This window comes from Dermacentor andersoni, chromosome 9, assembly GCF_023375885.2.
Source record: "Dermacentor andersoni chromosome 9, qqDerAnde1_hic_scaffold, whole genome shotgun sequence".
Lineage (NCBI taxonomy): Eukaryota > Metazoa > Arthropoda > Arachnida > Ixodida > Ixodidae > Dermacentor > Dermacentor andersoni.
In genome coordinates, this window is record NC_092822.1 from 80,443,413 (window position 1) to 80,471,186 (window position 27,774).

General features: G+C 44.9%; 2 protein-coding genes across 6 annotated transcripts in view; one reads left to right on the top strand and one right to left on the bottom strand.

Moving 5' to 3' along the window:
• The window catches only part of LOC129382127 (uncharacterized), a 53,669-nt gene extending 41,899 nt beyond the window's left edge, over positions 1-11,770 (top strand). For both annotated transcript variants that reach the window (XM_072284228.1, XM_072284226.1), the window contains 2 exons: positions 7,904-8,049; positions 11,686-11,770. In XM_072284228.1, coding sequence (XP_072140329.1) covers positions 7,904-8,049; positions 11,686-11,721 — 182 coding nt within the window. In that variant the 3' untranslated portion in view covers positions 11,722-11,770. The remainder of the gene's footprint in view (positions 1-7,903; positions 8,050-11,685) is intronic.
• The window catches only part of LOC126520403 (zinc finger transcription factor family protein 17-like), a 31,881-nt gene extending 14,538 nt beyond the window's left edge, over positions 1-17,343 (bottom strand). The window contains exons 1-2 of one of the 4 annotated variants that reach the window (XR_008610202.1): positions 17,256-17,343; positions 11,435-15,778 (exon numbers count right to left, since the gene is read on the bottom strand). Coding sequence is in view for 2 of the 4 variants with exons in the window: in XM_050169327.3 (XP_050025284.1) it covers positions 1,659-1,881 (223 nt within the window). In the remaining 2 variants the exon portion in view is untranslated. Of the gene's footprint in view, positions 1-1,658; positions 2,832-11,434; positions 15,779-17,255 lie in introns of those variants that run through there. The other 3 variants (XR_011890033.1, XM_050169327.3, XM_050169326.3) reach the window with 3 other exon arrangements.
• Positions 17,344-27,774: the final 10,431 nt, after the last annotated feature.

The window sequence follows — 27,774 nt, forward strand, 5'->3', positions numbered from 1 at the left end:
TTGACTCAGCATTTACTTATTGTGTTAAGATTGATATGAAGTGCTACTTTGTTTTTTCTGCTGTGTGTACATGTTTTTAGACGCAATCCTTTCCATTGTATGGAGTTCTCACTCACACAAAGCCATGTACTCGATTGCAGATCGACCTTAGGCAGAAGTGCAATCTCATACCTGTGCACTTGCCTCTATTCATTAGTGTGCAATACCGCGCAAGCCTGTGCATAACTATACGACGACTGTAAAGCATATGAAAGCTCCAGCACCAGTTTAGGGCACAAGATTAGACCAGATTTCTTGAACAGAAAAGCTGATTTAACACATTATTAATGTACAAGGAGGCTTGTCCATGCTACCTAACCTGACAACTATTGCTTCTAGACCCTAAAGAATGCCGTAAAAAAAAAAAGTAGGTGCTTGCTGCAATGGGGAGAAACAAATTTTTCCTGTACCATACTATAGGTGCTTACCCATTTCCAAGTTTGCAAAGCGAGTGCTTTCCTGCATGGCATGGCCACCACTATGGCTAATATTCATGCTACCAAATCTGCATATATTGTATCGCATGGTTTACCTTACAGAAGTTGGGAACTAGAAGCAGGGTTCATACTTTGTATATTTGTTTTCTTTCTTTCATTAGTTAAAGTAAAAATAGCAAATCATTAACTTCATTCATGCTCCTCCAGTCACTTTTCTTTTATAGAATGTATTCTAGGGTTTTATGCGCTAAAACCACGATTTGATTATGAGGCATGCCATAGTGGCGCAGTCCGGATTAATTTTGACCACGAGGGGATCTTTAAAGGGACACTAAAGCGAAACAATAAATCAGTTTAGACTAATGAAGCATTGTTTGAGAACCCTGCAGGCAGTGATTTCAAAAAAATAGTTTGATTATTAGATGAGAAAATGAAGGTCGAAGTATCAGTATTTGAATTTCGCGCCGAAACCCCAGCGCCGGTACGTTAGCGTGACATCAGGGATTCCAAAGTATGTTTTCGCATTTGGGCCTCGTTGGCTGAATAAAGGTTCCTGAAACTTGCCATGTTTAATATTTGGTTCCTTTAGAACTCAATATAGTCAATCTGTACCGCTATATATAATTAGTAGGCCCTAGAAGATGCCATCAAAATCCACGACGTCACAGCCCCCAGGTGCGGGAACTCAAGTAGGCGTCGCCACCCGTATTTCGTTCTTGCGCTTTTTCTGGCTTACCAAACGTCTTATCATTGTAACAGTGGTGTTTTTGGTGTTGTAGAACGGTAATTTACTGATGCAGAAGAAATAATTTTTCACTTTAATGTCCCTTTAACGTGCCACACAGGCGTTTCTTGCATTTCGCTCCCATCTAAATGCGGCCGCCGCGGCGGGTACATTTTTTTAAAACTTAAATATGCGATTCCTAAAAAAGATCCATCAGCAATGATTCTGCGTTGCTTCGATTCAAAACAGCAATGATAAGCATGCAATTTAATGTATGATGGTATAAGTTGCAGCTAGTGCATGGTCAGATAAAATGTTAAGCATGAAAGCACCATAAATGAGCACATTTCAAGCAATAAGTGAACAAGTGAATCGTTCACTCTGCAAGCCCGTAATGCAAAAATAACAGGTGCAGCGGTAATCACGCGTTGCTTTGAGAGAATAAGCAAGTGTCTTACCTGGCATTGTCAGAAAGTGATACCTCTCATATTCTGGCTCGAAGAAATGCACGCTGATATGGCGGTACTCCAGTTCTTTCAAAGTCGGGGCTACTTCACACTCGTCGCAGTTGTACTTCGGGTGAGTGATTTTGTGCACAAGTTTTATGTGCCTCTGCAGACTGCGATTGTTCGCTAACCGCAGGTCGCAGTACTGACATTCAAAGGAAGCAACTTTCGCCATTGCGAGACCGCGAAGAGAAGCATGGGGTTTCCTAAAAACCGATTACGTAACTATGCTCAGTGCGTGCAAGCGGGCCTTCTATATCTGCGGGTGCTCTGACCATGGAGGAAAGAAAAAGCTGAGAGATGCTGACGTCACTCTTTGCGAAGCATGAGTGACGTCGGAAGGCGTGGCAGATATCCTCTCTTGTGCATATCTCTCTCCTCCGGCCCGCAATCACGCACGAACTGCGTGGGCTGCACGGGCGCGCCTGTAGCAATCCGAAAGCATCTACTATTCTGACAAAAGATGCAATCGTGATGTAACGTTGGCGAAGTCTGAGTATTCTGCCCTGGCATTGAAACAAGTTTAAAATAAACTCCTCACATTAGACCGTCATGTTGGACTCCGCAACTTTTGCGGGCTTTTGTGAAAAGCAATATGGTTTATTGGTCCAGCCAACTGAAACTGTCCTGATGGCTTCTAGACCCACCATGTTGTATTAGTGGTTTTGGCGTTGCGCTGCGAAAGTGAGGTTGTGGGATCACATCTCGGTCGTGGAGGCCGCATTTCGACGGGGTTCGACGAAGTAAAAAAGCAATGCCCGTGTACCGTACGTTAAACACATGTTAACGAATCCCGCGCGGTGAAAATTAATCCGCAGTTCACCGCTACGGTGTGCCTCATTATCAGTTCTCGGCTTTGGCACGTGAAGTGTCAAAATTTGAATGTTTGATTAACCGCAGGTACGGTGGCTGCCTAGTTCCTGCGTCATTTTAGATTACCTTTATCGTTCATTTCTACCTTCGTTTCCTCTGTTTGGGCTCCCTGGGGCTAGACCATAGTGGTTATGGCTAGACGCGGCGATGAAAAAATCAACGAGTCTAGAAGTTCAGGACAACATTCATTTGGGCTAGATGGTGCATACTTGATTTAGGAAGGAACAGCGCCAACGAAGACGTTTACAAGTGGGGAGAATGACACAGGACAAGCACCATGTTAAAATTGGCTCCAAGGCGCTGTCAATACAGGTTAAGAAAATGTTAGTAAGCACCGGGGCGCCGCAGGATCCAATACAAACCCCGTGTCTTTGTCGATAAAACTTGTTCTCGAAAGAGATTAACGTCACATCAAGGTAAAATTCTAGCATTTTCATAAAATTATATATTGACACGCCAGAGGAGTTTTGGAACTCTACTGCACTGTTACTTCCTATAGCATCTCTGACAGAACGAAATAAGGCATCGTGGGGCACAGAGTAAAACAAGTCTTCAACATCTACTGAAAACACATAACCATTGGAAGTACATCCCTCAAGAAACCTAACAACATCTTTTGAACTCTTTGTGGCATAGGGATCTTGAACTTTAAGGGATGTAAGGTGCTTTTGAAGAAACTTGCTTAACACAATCAGCCAAGTTCCATTTTCGCTGACCACTGTTCTGAATGGCACGGACAGTTTGTGCGTTTTGGCCGTAAAGAACATGGAAAGGGCATTGCTTTTGCTGTTACCAATGTCATTGGCCAGCGTGCTCAGATCTAATTCTTTGCACGTCGCAGCCGCCTTGCCTCTCACTCGCGTCGCACTAGCTTTCAGAGGGATGAAGTTCTTTGCAATTGCTTCGCCGGCTCTTTTTTGAAACTCTTCCTCGGTGAGCACCACAAACCCACCATCCTTGTCAGCTTGAAAAAGCCGGAGTCTATTCTTCCTGTAATACGACACGACTTTTGCCATAGAATCTTTGCTAGTCAACGTGTTAGTGCTGGTCGTAGATCTTATAAGCGTATTCACACCATCCAGAAGGCATCTTTCACGGTTTTCTTCCAACGCCTTTCCTGCTATGCGCCTATTAAGCGCCAGGAACTCATGTGCTTCTATCCGTGGCTCGTGGCTGAATTTCGAACCTTTGTTCAACACATGCCTGACATCGTTGGGAAGATCAACGTCTCCGATGACCGTCACCAGCCTTTCCGGGGGCTTCTTGTCCTTCTTCAGAGAAGACGACCGTAAACACTGGTTCCGTGTCTGAGCCCATCAAAATATATATGTATATATATATATATTATAGAGAGAGAGAGAGAGAGAGAGAGAGAGAGAAAGAACAGCGCATTAGTAACTCCCAGTTATGGATATCCATACATTTGTTCCCGCGAGCAGGCATCATGTAATGAATGATTGTAGACCAAAAAATATTTCGCGTTTCTTTCCGGATAAATACATGAACATTAATAATGCCTTGGTTTTCATACTTATTAAGAAGTAAAGGAACATTACAGGTTAGCGATTGCATTAAATAAATTGTTAGCCTTTTTGGCACGAGCCATCTATCCTGGCTGTAGTCCCGACAGTGATTTTACAAGTGAAGAGACTTTGTTAGAGGAAAAAAATATGAATAGAGTAAAGGAAAGCCATACAGATCTGGCAGTTTGAAATCGCGTTAAATTTGGTGAAAAGTGGTGATGTTGTGTGGAGGTATGGAACGTTAGCAATAATTCCGACGTGCACGTTTCTGAAGAAAAAGCTTGTGTTAGTGTTCACAGTGGTGCCCCACACATGCATGCAGTAGTTAATATGAGACGCAAATAGTGCCTGGTAAATTTGTAATTTCAACTGTTCTGGAAAGAAATATTTTTAAGGCCGTTGTGGCTGGACCATCCCAATGAAGTGGAAAGGAGCACGTTCGCTTTAGGAATGACATCGCAAGCCTCCAGACCAGAGACAAACAGGCTGGTATGATCCACATATAGAATGGTTGTTGCCTCGCTTTCTGCAAGGGTTCATCGAGCAATAAGGTTCCCAAAGAGCTCCAGCCGCACGGGAAGGTGCGAGGTGAAATCCGGCAACACTCATGCAGGCGGCTGTTCCCCCACTCTCCATTCCCCCCAGCCGCACTTTGCCTCGCTGCACCGCTCATTCTTGGCTCAGCAGCCGTCCGATATGGAGGTTCCCATTGTTGATCGCGCCAAGTACGAGATTTGTTCCGCAATTCGCTTTTTGCACGCCAAGGGGACTCCCCCGTGGATATTCATCATCAGTTGACAGAGGTGTATGGCGACAAGTGCATGTCCGTTCAACACGTCCGAAAGTGGTTTAGGGAGTTTAGTGCCGGTTGAAAGAAAGTCCACGATGAAGAACGGAGTGGAAGACCGTCAGTTTCGAAGGTGGTTATCAAGATGGCCCAACGCAAAGTGCTTCGGAAGAGGAGGATCAACATCTGTGAACTTATTGCTCAGATTCCTGGAAGTTCTTACGGTACAGTGGAAAGAGCTTTGACTAAAGTATTGGGGTATCAGAAGTGTTGTGCTCAATGGATACCGCGGCTATTGACATCAGACTACAAGGAAAAACGCCTTGACTGTGCTCGCCAGTTTCTTCAAAATTGTCAAGAAGATAAGGAAGGATTGTTGGACTCCATTTTTATGGGAGACTAAAAGTGGGTGTTTCATTTCACTCCTGATATGAAATAAAAATCCCAAGAGTGGCGTCACCCAGAGTCACCAGTCGCAAAGAAGTTCAAACTCCTTCTGCTGGCAAAGTCATGGCCACTGTTTTTTGGGATCATAAGGGAGTACTGCTGATCGATTTAATGGAACGTGGGACAACAATCAACTCTGAGAGTTATTGTGCAACACTATGAAAACTCAGGCAAGCTATTCACAACTGCCGGCGAGGACAACTGGCAGCCAGTGTAACACTGCTTCACGACAATGCCCGACCTGATGTCTCCTGCCAAACCCAGGAACTTTTGACAAACTTTGGGTCGACTGTCATGCCCCACCCACCGTACAGTCCGGACCTTGCACCTAGTGATTATCACTTGTTCCCCAAGCTAAAAGAACATTTTAGTAGCCAACGCTTCCGGAGCGATGAAGTCGAAGAGGTGAAATGCTTCCTCAGTGGGTCGGCGGCAGACTTCTACGACACTGGGATACAGAAATTGGAGCACTGTATACAAAAATGCATAGAAAAAGATGGCGATTATGTAAGTTTCATCTTTCCAATAATGTAAATTTCTATGAGAATAAACAATGTTCTCTACTTCTAAAATTGATGGGAACCTTATTTCTGGATCAACCTTCGTATGTCTATCATGTCATTAACGTAAATGTCGAAGGGGACCTAAAATGCTGCCCTGTGGGACACCTAACAATATTGCCGTCCAAGGAAATACTATTTCCAATGACAACGCATTGCCTGCAATCAAGCAGATACGAACACAACAAAATATGTCATTCCATGTACACCGTTTGCAGTCAACTTTGTTATTAGAATCTTGTGTTGCAGACTGTCAAAAGCCTTGCTGTAGTCAATAAATATCCAGACTACTAGGTTTCATTTTTCTAGCTTCTTGATTAACACCTGCTGAACAAGCAGTGCAGTTTCGGTAGAGCAGGTCATCAAAGCTGTTTCTCCATCGCCAGGGTTTGTGTCATGCTCTCCAACCATGATTCCTCGCTCCTTTGTGCCCTCCAGAGGGGCACGGTCATGGCCCCCCAAACAAGGGGCTTAAATCACCACAGCAATGAAATTGCAATTTTTCGCTTTTAATATGCTTCAGTGCAATACATTGCATAAGCTTCCCTGCTTAACTCAACTGTAATGCGGCAGAGGTGACTTTAGGAACACTTTCTAGACATGCCAAACAATATGTGCATTCTGGTCAGAACTACACCTGATTTAACATTCCGACACGTCGGCATATGGATGGCCCTTGTGCAGTTTAAGAGCACGAATACGCATGCTGGTTGTGGCTTGAGGAAATGTGATTTCTTAAACAAGTTTCAATGCCAATGCCCTAGACTAAGCTTCACCGCAATGCAGTTGTGTTATGCACTGGAGCTTCTGTAATGTATTGCGGTCCATCACTGCAGCAACGTCAGAACCAGCTTTGAATGGGTGTCATGTGAGTTATTAGATGTCTCGGTGCTCATACTGTGACAGATGACGGCACATGTGCGCATGTATAGTCGGGAACATGTGCAAGGCTGTGTTGCAGTCTCGTATATGGAGCTTGCAAGATGGGCGAAGCAAGGGCCCAAATCACCACAACCCTGCCGGAAATAGCTCTAAATCCCTGCCTGTACACTTCTTAAGGGTTTCGGTGCTTTTACCGTAATCGGAGATTGCACATATAATACTATATTTTCAAAACTGAGCTCATTGGAACATCTTCCTGTTCATGCTATGCACACAAAAATGAGGAATAAGGGAAAAATTATGCAGATCCCACACCCTGTAGGAATTGATGTAAGTGAAGCTTTCCATGCTGGATGCTCTGATTGACGATAATTAGCAGTGTTGACGGCTAAAGCTTAATTTCTTCAACGTTTAGGCTAACACGAGATTGGCGAATTGATGTTAAACGTTACCTTGTGGGCACCACTGCTGTTTGTCTGCGTAATAGGCAGAACACACAGGGAGAAGTGTTTGCATGAGGAATTGTTGTGGGCCATATCTTATAACCCGAGAGGGTTAAGTGTTGTCATTTCCTCATATGGCACATCGCGTTATGGCAGAAGTTTTAAACTTGAATTGGATTATGGGGCTGTACGTGCCAAAACGACACTCAGATTATGAAGCACGGCATAGTGGCAGACTCCAGATTAATTTTGACACCGTGATGTTCTTTAATGTGTCCTAAAATCTAAGTGCACATGGGTTTTCTATTTTGCCCCCGTCGAAATGTGGCTCCCGCGATTGGGATCAAATCCATGACCTCTCGCAATGCCATAGCAGCAGACCTAATGCAGCGGGCACAGAAGTGTTGATTTGACGGTCAACCACTTCTGTAGTGTTTCCTGGACGCTGCAGTGTGCTTTAATTAATGCGGCTCTGCTTCTGCACGCCGTGTGAATTGCCCGCTTGACATATTTTCATTGTGTTTATTTTTTCAGAAATAGCAGCAACGTATTGTATTGTGCCTTGAACATAAGCACACCGCAACCGCTGTTGTATGTTAGTGGAGTTTCCTTGCCTTCTCATGTCACTTCCCCCATCTTATATGGGAACTGCCTCTTCTCCTCCCTCTTCTTCTCTCTACAGTTCTATCTGTGTCCCCTCTCGCCTCGCACATAAGCGCTGCAGTTTCTTCAGTGCTTCTGAGGGGAGTCACGGATAATTGCAGCTGTCAGGTGGCTAATGTGACAACGGCCAGGGAGCTCCAGAGGACATTGTGCACATTCGATGCGGTGGGGTGAAAACAAGCTTCTCCCATCTCCTTTCCTCTCTTACTTGTGCCTGTCATGTATATACACACTCTGAACCCCCCCCCCGATGTGGTGTGTGTGACATCAGCAGCAGTCCACAGCAGCAGCTGGAGTGGGAAAGTCAGAGGAAGAGACAAAGAAAGCTTCACTTTAAAACAAAATGCGTAAAGGTTTCTATGCTTACCCAATGAGGAAACCCGTCCATCACGTAAGATGATTGCTTTCAAGATAAGGCCCGCATGAGCGAGCGAATTGTAAGATCGGGCCTGCGCAGCCGTGCCATAAGCAGCGGCCGCTGATGTACAGTTGATAATGGTTTGCATCGAGAGGAGGCAGCATCATTGACCACATCTACGTATGACGTCTACCTAACGTGACAGTTCAATTACGTCACATAGAACAGCACGCATTGGCCAATGCTCATCTTCCATGAAGCAGCAACATCATCCAAATGCACCATAATATAAAAGGAGTGAACAGTGCTACTACTGGCCTCTGCTTCATACTCATGCTGGTCTCAGTTTAACATTTTGGTGTTGCAAATGCGCTTCTCCATTTCATGATTTTTTTCGTGGCGTTTCTCGCAATTATATGAAACGCAGCAGCATATGACGACAAAACAGTAGGTGATCAGTCGCAAATGCTTATGCATCATTTAGATAACTCCCACAGGATACTCTGCATGTAATTTTATCTTTTTCCACTTTCAGTATGCTTCAGCGCTATGGTATGCTTGACCGCGTAACCTTGCTATGTCCAGTGTTTGTGACCCCTTCCCACTGTTGGTATACTTCATCCCAATGCTAAGTGCATGGTTGAATGCGTAACACCACTGTATTGGGATGAAGCTAACTTATGGGTCTGACATTACAGTTTTAATTTAGCGTACGCAACTATAGCGTATGCTATACGCTAAAGTATATATAGCGTATGCTAAGCAGCACACATTTCTTTAGGTTGAGTTGGCCTGTGAGATGTTCAGATCTTAAAGGCCATGTGCCGTCATTGCGGCTATCTCCCGACTGTAGCTATAGGTGGTGCTAACATGTCGGATGTTTCTTTCGTTAGGTTTCAACTCACTCGAAACGAGAAGCGATCTCGAAAACACCACAAGGTTATCCATAATACTCTGTCGTCGAAGCAGCCTGAGACTAAGCGAAAGCCATTTACACAGTCAGTTGCAAAGAACGAAGTCCATTTTACAAAAGCAACGCCAAATTCAATTCGAAGCTGGCAGCCGGGGCTGCCGCCATGTTTCACGCAAATTCCGCAAACCACGCAAAGACACTAATGCTAAATCTGAGAAATAGTGCGCGTACGCTATACGCAATGGGTCGTTTAGTGTTCTGCGCATGCGCAGTGATGACCCACTATTTTATAGCGTACGCTAAACTAAAACTGTCTATTATGCAGCACATTTTAGATGCTTGCTGGTTTTAAAGTCCGAAAGCTGAGATACAACAGCGTCGCACACTATCACGTGAGGAAAACGAACCGCTGCATGCAGCAAGTAGCATCAGCACTAGATTACAGTTGAACAGCTCTACAATGAAGACCACAATTAATTTGCCTGTAAAACAAAGAAACTTATGCGTCCCTGGCGGCTGATTTACGTTTATAAAACGAATGACGCACCAGTGCCGCCACTGCCCCGCGAAGATGTCACCAGGGTAAGCTGTGCGCTAGCGCTAACAGCAGTGTATTTGAAGAGCATGCTGATATTACTAGTTCTGTTGCCCTGCTCCAGGATTCACTCACCTCGTATGCTACTTGTTGTGACGGATCAACGGCTGACGAATGCATGGATAGGCCGCGAATGTCAACGAAGGCGACCAAAAATTTTGCAGCAAGGCAGGCTTAGGGGCACTAGACAATCGGGGGCTTTGCTTTGCATGGTTCCTGCATTTGGTTGGAGAGCAAGCTGGGAACCTCAATGGAGCATAGGGTGGCTACAGTAGAACGTGCTGTCAGGGATATTTTGCAGAGAAAAATTAGCGGTCTATTTCATTAAGTCTCTCTTGAATTCTTGTTAAAGATTTTCTTTTGTTGAAAGTGCTTAGCTATTGTGAGCAGTGAGCTGCGCAACCTTTAAAACAAAGTGACCTGCATAGCAAAGGATTTTGAAGGTGCGAGCACTTTGTTAAAAAGGCGTTTGACTACATAGATACATTCAGAGCAGCGCTTTCTACCCTTTAGACCATGCAGAATTTGTAGGTCCTATTTGCGCCACCAGGATCTGCCGATGTACTGCAGTGAAGCCTTTAATATGTGTCCCAATGTCCAATGCTACGGAGTTCAATATATCCATTTAATGTCTGAGCAAGTTTGATGTATGAAGTTTCATATACATGTAATTCTCTTGGTGATTCACCACCTGTTATTTAAGCAGTAATTCTATTTATAATTGTTTCAAATAACAAGGTTTAATTGTAATGAATTATTGCTATACGACATTCTTTCCATTACTATAACTAATACTCTCAAGCTTGGAATCTCCCAGCTTCCTCATACAGTTGGCCAATGGGACAGTGCACCTGACACAACAAGCCATGTCGTACACTTACCCTGTGCATATTCACAGCCCATGCAAGCTTGTGCTGAAAGCTTGTTGCTGCTTGCAGAGGTAAACGTTTCACTTGACTGTTGTAATGATCTCGCTGACTATGTGATGGAATAAACAGTTACTCCAAAATAAAACATAGTATGAGGCCATTTTGTAAACATGAGCTTGAAGTAAAACTGTGCCATGCATCGTCGAAAAAGGAAAACAACATTACAGGGATGAGGATACTTATCGTGGGCTTGTCTCTATAGCTTTTATGTCTTGCTTTGTCCACATTATGCTGCACAGTTTTAGTTGAAGCGGTTACTGGCTGGCAGACGTCTTCCCATCATGTTACTACGAGTTTTGATGAAAGCAGTCTTGGCCAGCCTCTCTACCCCTGGTTCTCTGGCTTAGGTGCTGGTGCCTCCAGTAGTTCAGATTTGAATGGGTGCAGATTAATTTTCCCTCTCAGTGAAATCATACCAACTTTCCCAGGTTACCGGGCTTCTACAATTCCTCGTAAGTTGAACTTGTTCAACAGCTTTACCGAGTACTTTAAGTAGGCAGTGTATTCTATGTCGTAGGGCAAACAGAAAATTAGCATAAGCACTCTTGCTTTCAGGCTGCCATAGACTTCGAGTTAAAAGTGCAGTCGAGATCAACATGTCCAACCTTGATCCCTCCAGCCAATGTGCCAGCCTTCCCTATGAGCCACTACTTGCGAAAGTGAACATACCTTCTTTGTTCCATGCAAAACATTTTGTTAACTGTTTCCAGGAAAAAGTAGTTCAAGCATAAATGGCCAACGCATGCTCTTCATACCAGGTTGCCATGGATAATGGAGACGATAGGAAAGTACAGGCCAGCGTCGCTGTCCCAGATCCATCCGGCAGCTTTTCTGTCACAGGTCCATGTGTCCTAACTGCTGGTCTTCAATGGGAGTTGACACTGTCTCCTTCTATAGGGGGCATTTTCTGACATGCTCTTCTGTGGGAGAATGCCCCATTCATAAAAAGAAACAACAAAGATTGGACACAAAATGGTGCAGCTCATTAAAAGAAAATTACTTGCAGGGTTCGCCACTGGGCCGTATGCGTCGGCGCTCGTGACTCGACAAAAAGCAGCCGCAGCGGCACGCGCAAGCTCAGGCTTCACATAGTTTCGTGCCCATCGCAAGAGGGGCACCTCACGGCTACATTCGGATATCGCCGGCGCACAAGGAGGAAGTGCAGAAACATGCACGCTTGCAGTCTCAGAGGGACGCGCATGCGTGCAAACTCGATACCATGGGTGCACAGCTAGAAGGGAAGAAGGGTCGTTTTGCCACACGCTTGCGCACCCTGTAACATTTTGTGGGCGAGTGTACATGCTAGACATGTCTGTAGTGCTTATTTTTGAAATGTGATCTTTTGGGATGTATAATACATATAATATGCATCTTAGCTTTGTTGTGCATTAAGAAGAATTTTTTTTACAAATACTATATAATTATCTGAAAAGATGAATGTTTCTTTAGATTTCACACATTTCTTTTGCTACATTGTAAATGTATATCCTAATAGATTAGTGTTTCGTATGTTATACGTTTGCCGATAGGAGACTTACTGCTGCCATGCGAGGGCCTTCAGGCACATTAAAGCTGTATGTTGCAGCTTTTCGCCTGGAGGACACCCAACAATGTTTGTTGGAAATAAAACCATTTCTGGTATGGTAAGTCGAAAATTCTATTTCAAGTCGCTGCCTCTAGACCCTTCGTGCCAACCGCCATTTTGGCAAGGCTGTGTGATGTCTGGGAATAAGGCTGCTTCGATGGATTTCAAGACCAGATAGCAGCCTTCCTTCACACACTCTGGCACCAAAAAGGGCAGCACAGGTGTCAGTGTTACTTGTGCTACAATTCCTTCACTTGTGCTATAAATAGCAGCAGCAAACTGCCAAGATGCAAAAGCAAAACAATGAATGAGGGCCATAACGTATTTCCCAGCTCCTGAAATCAGTTCCAGTTTTTCCAATAGACAAAAGCATGGCCTTCAAGATCAGCTTCGATTACCAGTGGGAACAGTTTCCGAGGGTGCCAATTCATTTCATCAAGACTCAGTGTTGCCACACTGCTTTTGATTGAAGTGTGAGAAAAAAATATTGAAGTGAACGTTTTCTAACACATTGAATGCAGTCAAATTTTCTTTCTGTTATGCTTTCCTTTTATTTCAAAGCAAAAAAAAAACCAAAAATCTAAGAAAGCAAGAAGCAAAACAGAAAGAAAAATATCTCAGTATAGGGCATCATTGCACAGTGTTGTGAAACCAGATGTGCACGCCTGTGAGGGTGATGATTGGCCAAGTGTGTGCACTATACATTCAGTGATGCTACAGGCATGCACTCTGCTGTTTGCGTTTCATTTGACGCTGATAGTACATCCACACAATGTAGCCACAGGGACAAGTGAGCAGTCAAGTGAAGCTTTTTGAGATCATGTTTAGTTGGATCATGCAAATAAAATGCATTAATTAATCATATGCCATTAAAGATACAAGCACAAGTACACAAATTACTGTGCATGACAGGAGTGGCTGCGAAGATGTATAAGGCTCACACAAAGGCCGGACAGCAGACAAAGGACGATGATATTTAACTCATTTCGCCAGGAAAAATGACTTCGAAGTTTGTGCATTAAGTACGAAGAAAATCCGAGGATACCTAAGCACTTCTTATGAGTTGTGAATACTTTAATGTCCAACTGAACGCCACTGAGCAGTCCGAGTTATGAACTCCTCGCGGGCAAGCGGGCACGTTAAGACGCTTGGCACATATTGATTTAGCTTAGCCTCACCGAGGCGCAGTTAGAACACACACAAGAGCTTGAGTAGACAAGGAACAGGTGGTAACACAGGCTTGCGAGAGGGAAGGTGATGTTTTGTCGTAGCAATGCACTCTCCCCTCGCGAAGTAGCGCAGCAGCAGATGTTCCCCTTCACTCGCTTTCCTCTGCTGAGACACGAGCCAGCAAATGCAAGCTAGTGTCATGAGCGCGCCTCGTGTGCTCACATGGCGTCACAGTCAACGGGAAATTAGGCACCGTTTTGCTGCTACAGGTGCTGCCGGCTTTTTCACTGAAGGAACCATTTAACATTCTTGCATAAAAAAAAATCCTGTCACTGACCACATAATAAACAGCAATAAAGAAATTCCGTTAAAAGTATTGCATCAAACCAGCTCAGAGCACGAAAGATTGACCAAAGCTGTCAGGCTTGGCTGCTGAAAATTAATGTCTTGTAGCAAGGTTTAACAAGCGAAAATGATATGCAAGAATACTCAGAATGATGCGAATGCTCAGATGCTAAGCTCTGCTCTTGTGCAGGAGCTTGGCAATGCAGCTGGCATAAATGCCAGTCTTCTGACTACTACTCTGGTTTCATGAAAAGTAGGTTATTCTGGCAAGAGTATCACTGCAACATCACTGCAGTGCATTTTTACTTCACAGTGAGTAAGTACACTTTTACTTCACTGTGTCAGATAAACAAGTCGACAGACGTTTGAAGTGGTTCAACCACGATTCACAGCTGGAGAACAGGATAGCAACCATAGAATTTGGCGAGATGATTAGACAACAGGCAAAGGAGAGTGGACAAAAGTTGGAGGTGAAAGCTGTTCTGTTTGACTGTGGCGAGGTGTAATGGAGTCGTCAAGCAACAGGCAATGGCGATGGTGCTTCCTAGCGTGCTGATATTGTTCTGGATGCAAGGCACATAATGGTGATTACTGCATTTTATAGTGTCCCATTTTTCTTTAGATGACAAAGTATTTAAATTTGTGTATTGGTTACATTTGCAGTGACATCCAAAATCCAGATTTGTACTGGGCAAAGACAATACTTAAAAATTAAGTTCAGTGGTTTTACATGCCAAAATCACTAAATGATGATGAGGGATGCAATAATGAGAAACTCTGGATTAATTCTGACTACCTGGGTTTAACATGCACCCAATGCAAGGCGCACAGCATTTTTTGCATTTTGCCCCGATCGAAATGTGGCCGCAGGGGCTTGGATTTGATCGCACGGCCTTGGGCTTAGCAGCCAACACCAAAGCCACAGCACCAGTAACATTAAAACAAAGCAGTGATTTGATAAAGCGTGTAAGAGCACAACGGTTTTTAAGCATTGCTTCATGCTAAGGTCTAAGTTCGGTACTGTCACACAACAACCACAATAATGAGATGAACAACGGGGGTAAAATGCTAAATTAAGCTGCAAAATTATGAAACAAAAGCCTTTGAAGCTGTGAAGTTCTTTAGGAACTTGCAAGGTGTGGACATTTGGACATGCAAAGGATGTAGCCTTTGGAAACAACTTGCCAAGTTAATTAGTTGTTTTTTACTAAAGCAATACTTCATCACAAAGCAAATAGCTATAATTTCAGTATGCTCCAAGACTGAATGCCCTATGATGAAAATTTCTATTGCATTTCTAGCAAGTTATATGGAGCAACAAAAGGTAAGAGACATTTGATGCTAGTGTTCAATAAATTTCAGTTATTAGACAGCACTCGTCCAGTGCCCTTCCGTGTGTCTTCCATTGCTTCCGCACTGATTAGTAAGTATGATGCTAGTGACTGCAATAGAATACGCGAAGGCCGAGAAAATAGCAATGGCAATGAAGAGCTATTGCTTGAACAAAAAAAAAAAAAAAAAGAAGGAAGCATAGGTGTAGTGCCAAAGCAGAAAGGAGAACATGAACGAAAAGTATGTGCAAAGTCATACATGACAAGAGAAAGCAGCAGGCAAGATGTGGTGAGCAGGGGGGTGGGGGGTGGGGAGGAGTATTCTGTAAGAGCCCACCTAGTGGACTGTCCATTTCGGCCGCTACTGATTGGCTAGGGCTGCTCGTCTCCTCCTCTCACAGAGCTGAATCCAATCAGCAGTGGCCGAAATGGACAGCCCACTAGGTGTACTCTTACAGAATACCCCCCCCCCCCCCCCCAGGAGAAAATGATGAGATGGATTCTTGCCTTGTGAAGTGCAGCAACCGTTTTTTTTTTTTTCTGTTCAGAGCGAACGTGAGTGAGACTGGAGATGTAATGGTGATATGAGGCTTTGATGTGGAGATAAGCTGTGGTCTGGGATGAAGCACAATTTTGGTTTCCAGCTGTGGATGAATTTCCAGGAGACCCTGCAGATAAAAGTTTTTTTAGCAATTAATAATTCACGTATCTGGCGAAGGAAATCATTACAGTGAACATGCGGCATAAGCAATAGACAGCCAGGCACATATAGCAAAAGACAGTGCCACTGTAGAGGAATGGAGACGGGGAAGAGCAACAAAAAGTGATCAAGCATGTGCAGGGAGAAGGGTACAGAAAAACTACAAGGGATCACACAAAGGAGATCAGTTTGACAGTGACGACAACAGCAGCACTTATGAGCACAAATTTCAGAAGAAAGTAGCAAATTAATTGGGTCGTAAGTTGCCAAAGAGCAAGCACTTTCTGTCACGAATGCTACTGATGCCAAGCATCAGTCCTGGCGCTGTTAAGGAAGTGACGGCGCAGTTGTGGCAAGGGATAGCAGCAGGTGTCTCATAAAAATGGCAGTACCGGGCAGTACTGGGCTACAGTGAGCCAAGTGTACCAGCCTGTGCTTCTTGAAATCTGTCCCCTATGTCGAGTTGAAATGTACTGCTAAAGTGGGTGTACGTCGGAAAGACTTTCTCGCCCGTGCGGCGCTCGTGCCGAGTTGGTGATGGCGGATTATTGATTTAATGAGCCATCTTTCGTCTCATTAAAGATGTTTTGCGTCTCTTCCCGGGCGAGGAATAGGGGCCATAGTGTAGACCAGGCATGCTCTCCTGGAGCAGTACCTTCGCTCGTGCAACGCTTTTTGTACGCTGCTCTCTGACTTTTAAATGGAATATTTGAATGGTCCCCTTCGATATAAATAAAGGTTCTTCAGCAAAACCATGTGCAATAAATCGGTAAGCGGGAGCCGCAGAGCTAGCGAAACGGAAGCAAAGCAGGCAAGTCGGACGTACATTTAAATTAAATTATGGGGTTTTACGTGCCAAAACCACTTTCTGATTATGAGGCACGCCGTAGTGGAGGACTCCGGAAATTTCGACCACCTGGGGTTCTTTAACATGCACCTAAACCTAAGCACACGGGTGTTTTCGCATTTCGCCCCCATCGAAATGCGGCCGCCGTGGCCGGGATCGGATGTACATTTAGACAGAGCGTTATTATAAGCTCAGGTGCTCTCGTGAGGGCTCCGTTTGCCGGTGACGTATGCCGTCCTGTCGCAGTACTGGTAAAAATCGATTATATCGTCGGGACGAAAAAAGCACCCCGCCACTTCTATAACACCAGTCGGAACACTGCGGCCGCCATCACGTTTCAGAGTGGTCTACGGCCATAAATTGCATAACGACTTTCGCTTTTCCCAACTACAGGGTGCTAAATGTGTTTCGACATGCAGACATGCATGTTCACGCGTATCTCTTGAAGGGTGCAGTATGCACCGATAAACAACACATCATGGACACGGCGTAATGCTTTTACGCCGTGGCATTAAGTTATCCGATTGGTCCTCGATATCACAGGTTCACTGATCCCGTCGCACGTTCCGTATGTTACCAAAAAGCGCAACAAACCTACCGGCAACATCCAAGGAGACGCAGGAGGAACACTTATGCACGACGCATGGCACGCACGGCTTCGTCAAGATTGATTTGAAGGATCGCCAGCCGACACACGGCAAAATGCGCGCCTAGGGACAAACGCATACGAAACAAGCAAATCGGCTTCTCCTCCGTAGTACCTAGGCAAAGGGAGAAATTTCAGGCGCAAACGCCCCCAGATTTTCTCTCTCGCACCCGCTGAAACGACTGGCCAATCCCGTGAACTGGCGTTTCCTCTAATGACCGTCTCGTCGTGACCCACGGCGCGGCTGGCGCGGCTAGTACCAGGGTTGCCAGATGGTCCCCCCACATAATAGCCAAATGATCTCAAAATGTAACCCAAAAGTCGCCAACGCAAATTTTTTGTGAGCGAAAAATACCTAAAAACATAGCCAAAACGTTTTATGACGTTCTGCAGGTAGCTTATAGATTGTGCAGATGGTGTCCAAATCTCACAGCGTATTTTTCCAGCTCAAAAATTACTTCAACCCACTTCCTCCATGCTTCCACCGCATTCAACCAGAGCAAGGCCTCAAGAACTGCCTAAAGAGTTCTAGTACACTCTTAAGCAAAATTACACTCTTTTGCCACGCAGCGATAATCGTTTCCAATAACGTACTTTCCAATAACGAACGGCATGCGCGTTATCAGCATGACATAGCATTCCCGACAGGAAAGTAGCGGGCGCGGCGTTTTCAAGAAAGGAAACGCAAGCAAGGCAGATGAATATTATCGTTGTGTGGCAGAGATACACCCCAAAAGGTGTAACTTTGTCTAAGAGAGCACTCTAAAAAAGTTTACAACCTCTGGGGTGTATGGGCGTCAGACTCTGGAGTTTTGCAAGACGCGTAGCGCCACCTGCCGTTGCGAGGAGGCAGTAATTGAGTAGTGCGAAGCCCGACTCCCTTGCTAAGTTGCCTATGCAGCTAGCGACTGCGAAACAACGATTTAACTAGGTTTTGGTCCATATTGCGAGTGTTTTGCGCATTTAATACTCAGACAGAGAGCTATGAATTTCTACGCTTTAGGTCGGACGCGCCGCCGAACTGCCATAAAGCGCTTGCTGGCTCACTCTTCAGACTGATGGCAGAAATGACGGCAACCGCGATAGCTCCTCGCGCTACGAAAAAACGCCGCAATCGACGCTACTGTTGTGTTGTAAATTGTCATGAACGTGAAGGACGGAATAACAACGTTCAGTTTTACTGATTTCCATCGCGATCGTATGAAGGGGAAAGGCGAGAGCGCTGGATGACTGCTGGGTAATCTGTTGGGTAATCTGTTGTTGGGATGACTGTTGGGTAATCAGGGTAACCTGTTGAGTAATCGGATTACTTGCATTCCACACAACACAGCGGCTCGCATGAGAAAGTGCGACAATTTTGTTCTTCTGTAATTGTGTTGCGTAGCCCTGACGGAGGACCGTGGTAACCAAGCGAAAACTCAAGAATCTGCAGCCGCCACTTCGTTGGTAACAGAAAAAACAACGTTGCGAACCATCCTGCTTATGTGCCATCGATATCTCCACCTTTTAACAGATGTCCGCCTTCTCTTGACTCAACAAGTGGAACGGGGAGATTTGGCAGGTCAGCTTAACCAAACATTTTGGTTCATTTATGGATTCAAAATCCTGTTCTGGAGCATCGTTGTATCGCGAGCTCATTTCTACCCATTGGACCACGAATATCCTCTGGACATCCCGATTAGATCCGAACGTCCAAGTCCCGCTCACAGGACGTCCAGAGGGTACCATGTGGACATTAAATTCGGGATGTCCTGTTTAAGACATCCTTCAGACATCCACACGATTGAACTTCTGGGATCTAAACAAAATCCCAAAACTTTAATCCTATGGATGTCCGAAGGATGTTTTCAACGGCATGTCTCATACCGGCCATATGTGGGACCAACACACACACTCCTACACGTACTACGTGATCATATCGCGGCATATTAAATCTCTACCACGGCTGCCTTCAGCGCACGCTCCTCCGTAAAGACATGTCTGCCAGCAATGTGAAGTTGCTGCACTCATAATCAAACTTCCAATGCAGACGATAAACGGAGAAGTTGAAATGAACGACCGAAACTGCACAAGCATATTGGGAGGAAACGTCACAAAGAAACAGGCAGAACGCCAGAACAACTGCGCATTACCACCTACTGCAAGGCGTAACCGAATCAATCGTGCTCTATGCTCCTACCAACTCCTACGCTCTCCGAACATGTGGAGAAAGAAGAGTACGGCAACATCTACAACACCTGCAACCCCTGCCGTTGTACAGAGCAGTGACTGCCTTTACCCAGTCGAATCACCACTGGCTGTTGCATTCACACGCACGCTTTGTGCTGATTTGGGCGTAGTCAGTCACATGACGTAACGACGCCGTCTTATTGGATCTCTTCGCCCTTCTGCGTAAGCTCGGAATGCCAACGCCTGAAGGTTGCTGGGTTGGTGTGCTCTACACTCTCACACGCTCAGTTCGCGCGCTTTCTCTGAACGTGGAGGTTGAATCGTTGTGCCATGTGCTCATGAGTTCCAGGGTGAGTGTTGGTCAGCTCCAGGTGAACGTTTTTGTCATGCGCTTTGGAGCTCCATTTCTGCGGCACCTGTACGTCTTACGCCTATCAAGAGGTAAGTGACAGTTCATGAAATCAATGTTTTTCTATTAGCAGCCCTGCAAGTGTCGTGTCTGCGCATAATCGAATGACGGGCATTGTAGTACATCCCCATCTTTTGCAGCGACGGCGCAACATCAATCGGCGATTGACCATGCGTTGTGTTGCGTTTGGTCGCATCGTACTACTTTTTTGCAAACTTCTGAGCTTACTCTGTCCTATATCTCTGCGCAGCGCTGAGATCCGCAAAAAAAAAGGAATCTGAATTCGTAACTTTAGAACCGTTAACTCGCATGTTGCCCACAGGATGAGTCCGCAAGATCGAGTTATCGTTGTCTTTACTGAACAGTGGCGAATAATAAGAAAATGAATATTAATTATAATAGCTACCCGACACACACTGTCCAGAATAGCCTTGCTTCAGCTTCGTTTGCGTTTTCTTTGCGTAACCATGATTGCGAGAGCAATCAATCGTACAACTGTAAGGTTGAAATAGCTGAAAGTTTGTGTGCATTTGTATCGCGGTCGGGGCACTTGCTTCACGTTATGGCCGGCAACGCTGCTGAACTTTAATACACCTGTCTTTAGGGCTGATATATTCTTACTAACAGTGCATGCACGTTTCTTGAAATAACTGAAACTTAGGGCGACTTGTTTGACTTCAAGACAAATTTACTACTCGGCTGCCTGTGACGAACGAAACGTTTGCGCCTACTTAATTGCCCGTTCGCACGTGGTCGTATTTTTTAGTACGTAACATGAAACTTTTTCTCACTTGACTGATTCTTTCGCGTGCTCGTACTGATAACCGTGTCGCTTAAACTTCGCTACGTGTGCTGTTGGCGTTTTGTTTGCGTAACAGCGATTGCCAAAGTAATCGTAAAACTGCGTACGTTAGGAATAATAGAACTTTGTTAGCGTTTGTATCGCGATTTGAGAATTTGCTGCCCGTGATGGCCGGTCGCGCTGCTGAATTAAACAGATCGTGTATTTACGGCTGGTATTGTTTTGGCTAACAGTGCCGTGCACGTTGTCGTAATAACGAGACATCTGGGCGACTTGTTAGGTTTCTGCATATTTACACGTGAACGGATGCATGCTAGTATGGTGTTAAGGACAAATTCACGTCTCAGCTCTGTAACGACGAAACGTGCGCGCTGATGAACTCGTTCGCACGTGGTATCAATTTCTTTATTATAAGAGTTTGTGAGGGTTGACCCCATCACACGCTCGTAGTGAGTAACCGTGTCGCTTAAGCTTCGTCTGCCATTGCTGTTTTGTTTGCTTAACAATCGCGATAGCAATCGTAAAAACTGCGTAAGGATGGATTAACTGAATTTACTCATTTCAATACTCTTAATGTCACGCAGAACGTTACAAGGAGGGTGGGATTCTGTACAATAAGTGGAAATCGGGGTTTTGAAGTATGATGGGACAGGTTGTCGCTGACCTTAGAACAAGGAATAACCGTGCACGTTTGTACGTGAACTTGGGACGTGGAATACAGATGTAGGCATCTGTATAACGATCGGAGCACTTGCTGCGCGTGATGGCTAATTGGTCGGCCGTACTGCTGAACTTTACCACGCTTGTCTTTACGGCTGGTATACCAGCCGTAAAGACAAGCGTGGTAAAGTTCAGCAGTGCGGCCGGCCCCTTAAGCATTACGTACAGCATACATATATGTGCCAAACAGTGGTGACATGCATATTTTTCTAAATAACGAAACTTTTGGACGACTTGTTAGGCTGCTGCCTGTTTGCATGTGGGCGGATGCATGCTCTTATGAGGGTAATAAGATCAAGCTTAGGCCTCAGCTTCCTGTTACGATCGACACATATACTTATACTATAGCTCGCTCGCACGTGGTCGTATTGTTTCGTATTAATAATGGGGAACGTTTGTCGATCTTCGTTGACTGCTAAATTTGCGTCACGCTCCCGCCCTCATGATTAACCGTGTCGCCAGTTGAGCTTCGTCTGCCGTTTGAGTTTTCTTTGCGTAACCGCGACTGCGAGAGCGATCGTAAAATGGCATGCGGTTGAAATAACTAAACATTTGTGGGCATTTGTACCGCGATCGCAGCACTTGTTGCACGTGATTCTTGGCCTGCCGCGCTGCGGAATTTTCCCACGCGTTTCTGTCATACAATACCCTACACGTTCTTTTCTGGGAATAACGAAATTTCGGGCGACATCTTGTGAACTGCTGCTCATTTACACGTTCTCAGGTGCATGCTAGTATGTTGGTGAGGTCAAGCTTACGTCTCAGATGTCTGTAACGATCGAATCGTTTGCGCCTATTAGACTATCGCTCCGAATTCGCACGTTGTCGTATTTTTAGTAATAGAGTCTCGGCCACGGCGCCCGCATTTTGATGAGGGCGATACGCGAAAACACCCGTGTACTTAGATTTAAGTGCATGTTAAGAACCCCAGGGGGTCCAAATTATTCCGGAGTCCCCCACTATGGCGTGCTTCATAATCAGATCGTGGTTTTGGCACTTAAAAACCCAATAATTTATTTTTTAGTAATGGTGAACGTTTGTCTCTCTTGACTGTTAATTACCCGCCGTGGTAGCTCAGTGGCTATGGTGTTGGGCTGCGGAGCACGACGTCGCGGGATCGAATCCCGGCCACGGCGGTCGCATTTCGATGGGGGCGAAATGCGAAAACACCCGTGTACTTAGATTTAGGTGCACGTTAAAGAACCCCAGGTGGTCGAAATTTCCGGAGTCCTCCACTACTGCGTGCCTCATAATCAGAAAGTGGTTTTGGCACGTAAAAACCCCATAATTTAATTTGACTGTTAACTAAATTTCTGGCGGGTGCGCGTTTTATCGCGTTTTGCTGGACCCAATAAAAGTTTATTCACTCACTCGCTCTGTCAGGTGATTTACCGTGTCGCCTAAGTTTTGTCTACCCTTTGAGTTTTCTTTGCGTAATCGCATTTGCAAGACCAATACAATCGCGGAAGTTCTAAATAATGGAACTATATTGTAGGCATTTGTATTTCAATGGCAGCACCTCGCACACAGGGCGGTTGACCAACCGTGCTGCTTCAGTTTTCTCGCATTTGCTATCATTTGGGCCAGCGTATGTGCTGACATGTGTGCGCGACGCGCTGGAAAAAATTACGTGACTGTTGCATCCCCATATTGTCATTGTATATTTACTGGAGTTATATAGTCGACAATCGCATAACTTTTGTATTATATTGCGACAGAAACTGTACGGACACTCCTGATGAAATTCCGCTGACGCGGACGTGCGCCGCGGTGGGTAGTGGCTTCGTGGGCGCTGTTCCCGCGCGGCTTAGTGTCGAAGTTCGCGTAAATTTGGCTCTGGAAAGGCATTGTGGCTGAAAGCAGCAAGAAGCGATCGCGTGTCGCTGCTGCCCCGCTTCACGCCAGCGTAGCGTATTTACCGTGGAGGTGTGTTCATGTTTGGCTTTGCGCATGACACTGTTTGTTAATTTAACAAGGAAGCGAAGGTTTACTGTAATTTAAAGTGGCGATAACACGTACAGCTGCTTAAATATAGCCGTTTGGTAATTTGCTCTCCCAATCGCTGCTTCGCTTTTCGGACGAAACTATGCTATGCTGACGTAGTAACTAGGAGAATTCCTTTTATCTTTGTAAAGAGATGAAATCATTACTTCTTTTTTGATAACTGTTCGCTCAACGAGTTTGTATTAAGCCACAAAGAAGCAAAGTTCCTGTCAGAACCTGCAGATTGCTGTTAAATGTGCACGTTGTTACGATAGCAGTTTTCATAAACATTTCTAACACATTTTTATTGCATACTTTACAGTCATGCTGTGTTCCTGCCATCAGCCTGGTGTCACTTTGGGTCGACATCCTTCTTTGTTGAGGATCAGCACAGAAACAAGCCCGCGGAAATCTGCTTTCTTAGTACCTCTGATCTCAGCAGTGTATTTCGTGTCTGCGACCACTGGCACCGATCCTTCAGGATGACTAGTAAATTGTGTAGCGTACCCGTGACCTCTTCTGTTCTGCATCTGAAACTATGGACGAAAGGCTTCACCCAGCGTGTGGCGACTTCCTTATGGGCCGATGTACCTGTGAACTCGGTTAATTTTGGTCTCTGGGACTGTTCAAGCAAGTCCACAGAAATGCCCCACTAAATTTTGTAGTACACGTGAACTGCAATTGTAGTCGTCTTCGACCGCTGAGCCAGCCTGCAGTGAGGCTTAGTGAAATGTTTAGTCGCCAAGATACCTGTGATATTTTCAAAAGTATTTGTAACTGTTGCCATTGAAGAACAGTCATGCTCTGCCTCTGGTAACTTCCATCGAGGCTGTCTGATTCCCGTGAATTTTTAGGATGAAATTGTGTTTATGTATGGCTGCTGAAGCAAGCCCACACAAGTCCTCTATTAGCTTTTCATATGGGTGAACTCATATAATGCATTTTTCTGTCTATGACTGCTGAAGCGAGCATGCTGCAAGCTTTTAGTTAATTGTTTAGTCGCCAAGGTACCTGTGACGGTTCAGCAATATTTGGCTGTGACCACGGAAAGGTCGCATTCTGCTTCTGTTGACTTGCTTAGAGGCCTTCAAGCCTATGAACACTTATGGTGAATTTGTGTTTGTGACCACTCAAGTGCAGCGAGTGTCTTGTAACTCTAGTACTTGTGACGTCAGTTTGGTATTGTATTGAAGCAAGTGTCTTGTAACTGCCTTTGTATCTGAACTCTCCAGTAATGTTCGTGTTTGCAACTACTTAAGTGATCCTTTAGTAACTTTTTTTATGCCCAGTGTGTCTATAAAATATTTAGTACTTTTACTGTGTGCAAACGCTGAAGGAGGCCTCCAGAAAGTGGAGTAGCTTCCGTCATGGCTAAGACACCTCTGAACTTTCCAGTAAATATTATATTTATGTGCCCGCGACCGTTGAAGTGGGCCAGCCCACAGTAGCCCTCCTACTAACTTCCTTTGTACCCCCCTACCCCCCCCCCCCCCCCCCCCCCACCCTTGCATAGGGCTTTTAAGGTTCTTTTACTGGCCGAGGTGCATCTGCGTATAATTAGCTCAACTGAAATGGTCTTATCACTACACACAAAAGTGTCGATGTTTGCTCTGGTGACCTTTGCCAGAACTTGTTATGGATGCACAGTGCATTAGCTGTACACTCTAAGAACAGTTGCACCCGTTGGGGTGTAATTTTGCCACAGAACGATAATCGTCATCTGTCTTGCTTGTGTTTCTTTTCTTGAAAACCCTGCGCTCGTTACTTTCCTGTCGAGAATGCTCTGTTATGCTGATAATGTGCATGCCATTCGTGACATGGAAGTACCAGGCTTGCAGCGTTAAAGAAAGGAAATGTGGGCAAGACGGATGACAATTATTGTTCTGTGGCAAATATGCACCCCAAAGGGTGCAACTATTTTTAGAGTGTAAATGGATGATTATACAGCAGCTGTTTGTCTATATATGACCACTGAACTAGCCTCGAGTAATTTTGTTAATGCCTAATGTAGTTGTGACATCTTAATTTAGCATAACTCGTGTTCGTGTATGTAACTACTGAATATGGCCTAGGGAAAGGCTGTGGCAACTTAAAGTGGCTAACATATCTAAACTTTTCAGCAAATTTTGCATTGATGTGCCTGCTACCACGGAAGTGAGCCCACTGCAAGCCTCGTGATAAGTTCCATAGTGGGCCCACTGCGAATTCTGAAATTTTCTTGCTACCCAAAGTGCATTTGTAAAGAGTTTGATTAATGTACACTTTTACTAACCATGGTGCGGTATAAATAACTCCAATAGCTAAGCTTATATGAAGAAATTATCGACTTTTATTTGTTTGCAGTCCTGGGTTTTACTGAATACTGCTGAGTGCATTTTAGAGTTCAACGAGTGATCTTCCTGCAACTGTTTTATTGAAATAAATGCTGTATTTTTGATGAGATTGTCAAACGATTCAGCAGTCTGCAGAACTTCGTTCTGTAGCTTCGTCCCTGTTAGCACAAAAAAGTATAGGTTGCATGTCAATATGTTGTGAATTAATGCATTTTTATCAAGTTGTATGTAATGTATTTGCTTAGCGTAGCAGGGAACCATGTGCACAATGCTTAGTTGCACTGCAGTCTTCATTTAACGTGCTTTGAGATGTGGTGGGCTGCATTCCTGGCTTGTCTACTGGTACTTCAGCTTTTGCATGACGAAAATATTTGGTCGCCTTATTGGACCACTGGGATGGATCTTCAAGAGCTGTGCAGTTCCTTTTCATCATTGCCCACAAGTCATCACAAAACCAGCTTACTTTGTTAATGGTATGTAAATTGCAGCAGGCTTGCTGCACTGTAGGGTCCATACTGAGGAACGTCCCAATTATGGTAACTTATAATCAATATGGACGCCCTGTGGATATCCTCAATCCCCAACCAAATGTCCCACAAACGTCCTTAGGACGATTGGTAAAATGTCCCAGAAGCGTCCTATATCCTGACAAAAATGTCCTTAGGATGTACTCGGGGTTATGCAATAAGAATAATCCGTATTTAGACATCTCTTGGACGTCCGAATATCCCATTATGACGTTCGGGGGACGTTTCTATAAACGTCAATCCCAGGGACGTCCGAATGTCCCGTTTTTGATCTCCGCTGGACATCTGTAGGACGCTGGTGCTCCAATGGGATTATCTTCAAAGGTCCTGCGGACGTCCGGATATTTGATTTTGATGTACGATGGACGTTCGTGGGATGTGCAATTCTCTTGCGTCGGACGATCCTATGGACATCCGTAGTACATCATCGGGACTTCTAGGGATGTCCGACGGACATCAAAATATCCTTTGTAGGACGTCCTTTGGACATTCACTGGAGATTTGTGGTCCAATGGGTACTTTCGGTATTTTGTATGTCCTGCGCCGATACAACAAGCATGCTTCGCAATGTGCTGAGCCTGCTCGACTGCGTTTTTCAAATGTGAGCAATAAAGTTGCTGTAGGAGCACTGGATGAGTAATTGCGAAGTAACGCCCGTGTGTAAAGAAAAAAATGTTGCGTTTATTTACATTTATTTGTGCGCACTTGTTGCTCGAAGCGTCTGCGAAAAGTTCAAATTAAGGTACTGAGCGATGCTGTAGCTTCTGCGAGAAAGAAATATGCAGCGCGTAGGCACTGTAGGAAGCTTACTTTCGTTATGATCGCACGCTGCTTGCTGCCTTGGAAAACGTTTTCTGTTTGCTGCCCTGGAAAAGACTATGAAAGGATTTAGTCTCTGTAAATAATTGCGAGACAAAACATTACGATAAAATACATAAAAATATAGGAGATACTTAAGTCTTGTGTTCAGGACATATTCAATATGAACCAATTTGAAATGCTTAGATTTTTATGCTGATATGCCTACACTCTTAGGCAAAGTTACACCCTTTGGCTTGCCCCTTCTGCCACACAACAATAATCGTTATCTGCCTTGATGCGTTTCCTTTCTTTAACGCTGCGAGCCCAGTACTTTCCAGTAACGAACGGCAAGCGCGTTATCACCATAGAACAGTTTACACCCTTTGGAGTGCCCCTTCTGATAACGCGCGTGCCGTTCGTTACTGGAAAGTTCCGGGCTCGCTGCGTTAAGGAAAGGAAACGCATCAAGGCAGATGACGATTATCGTTGTGTGGCAGAAGGGGCACTGCAAAGGATGTAAGCTTTTCTTAGAGTGTAAGAGAAGTTTACACCCTTTGGGGTGTATATTTGCCACACAACGATAATCGTCATCTTTCTTGCTTGCGTTTCCTTTCTTGAAAACGCTGCGCTCGCTACTTTCCTGTCGAGAATGATCTGTCATGCTGAGAACGCGCGTATGCCGTTCGGCACTTGGAAGTACCGGGCTCGCAGCGTTAAAGAAAGGAAA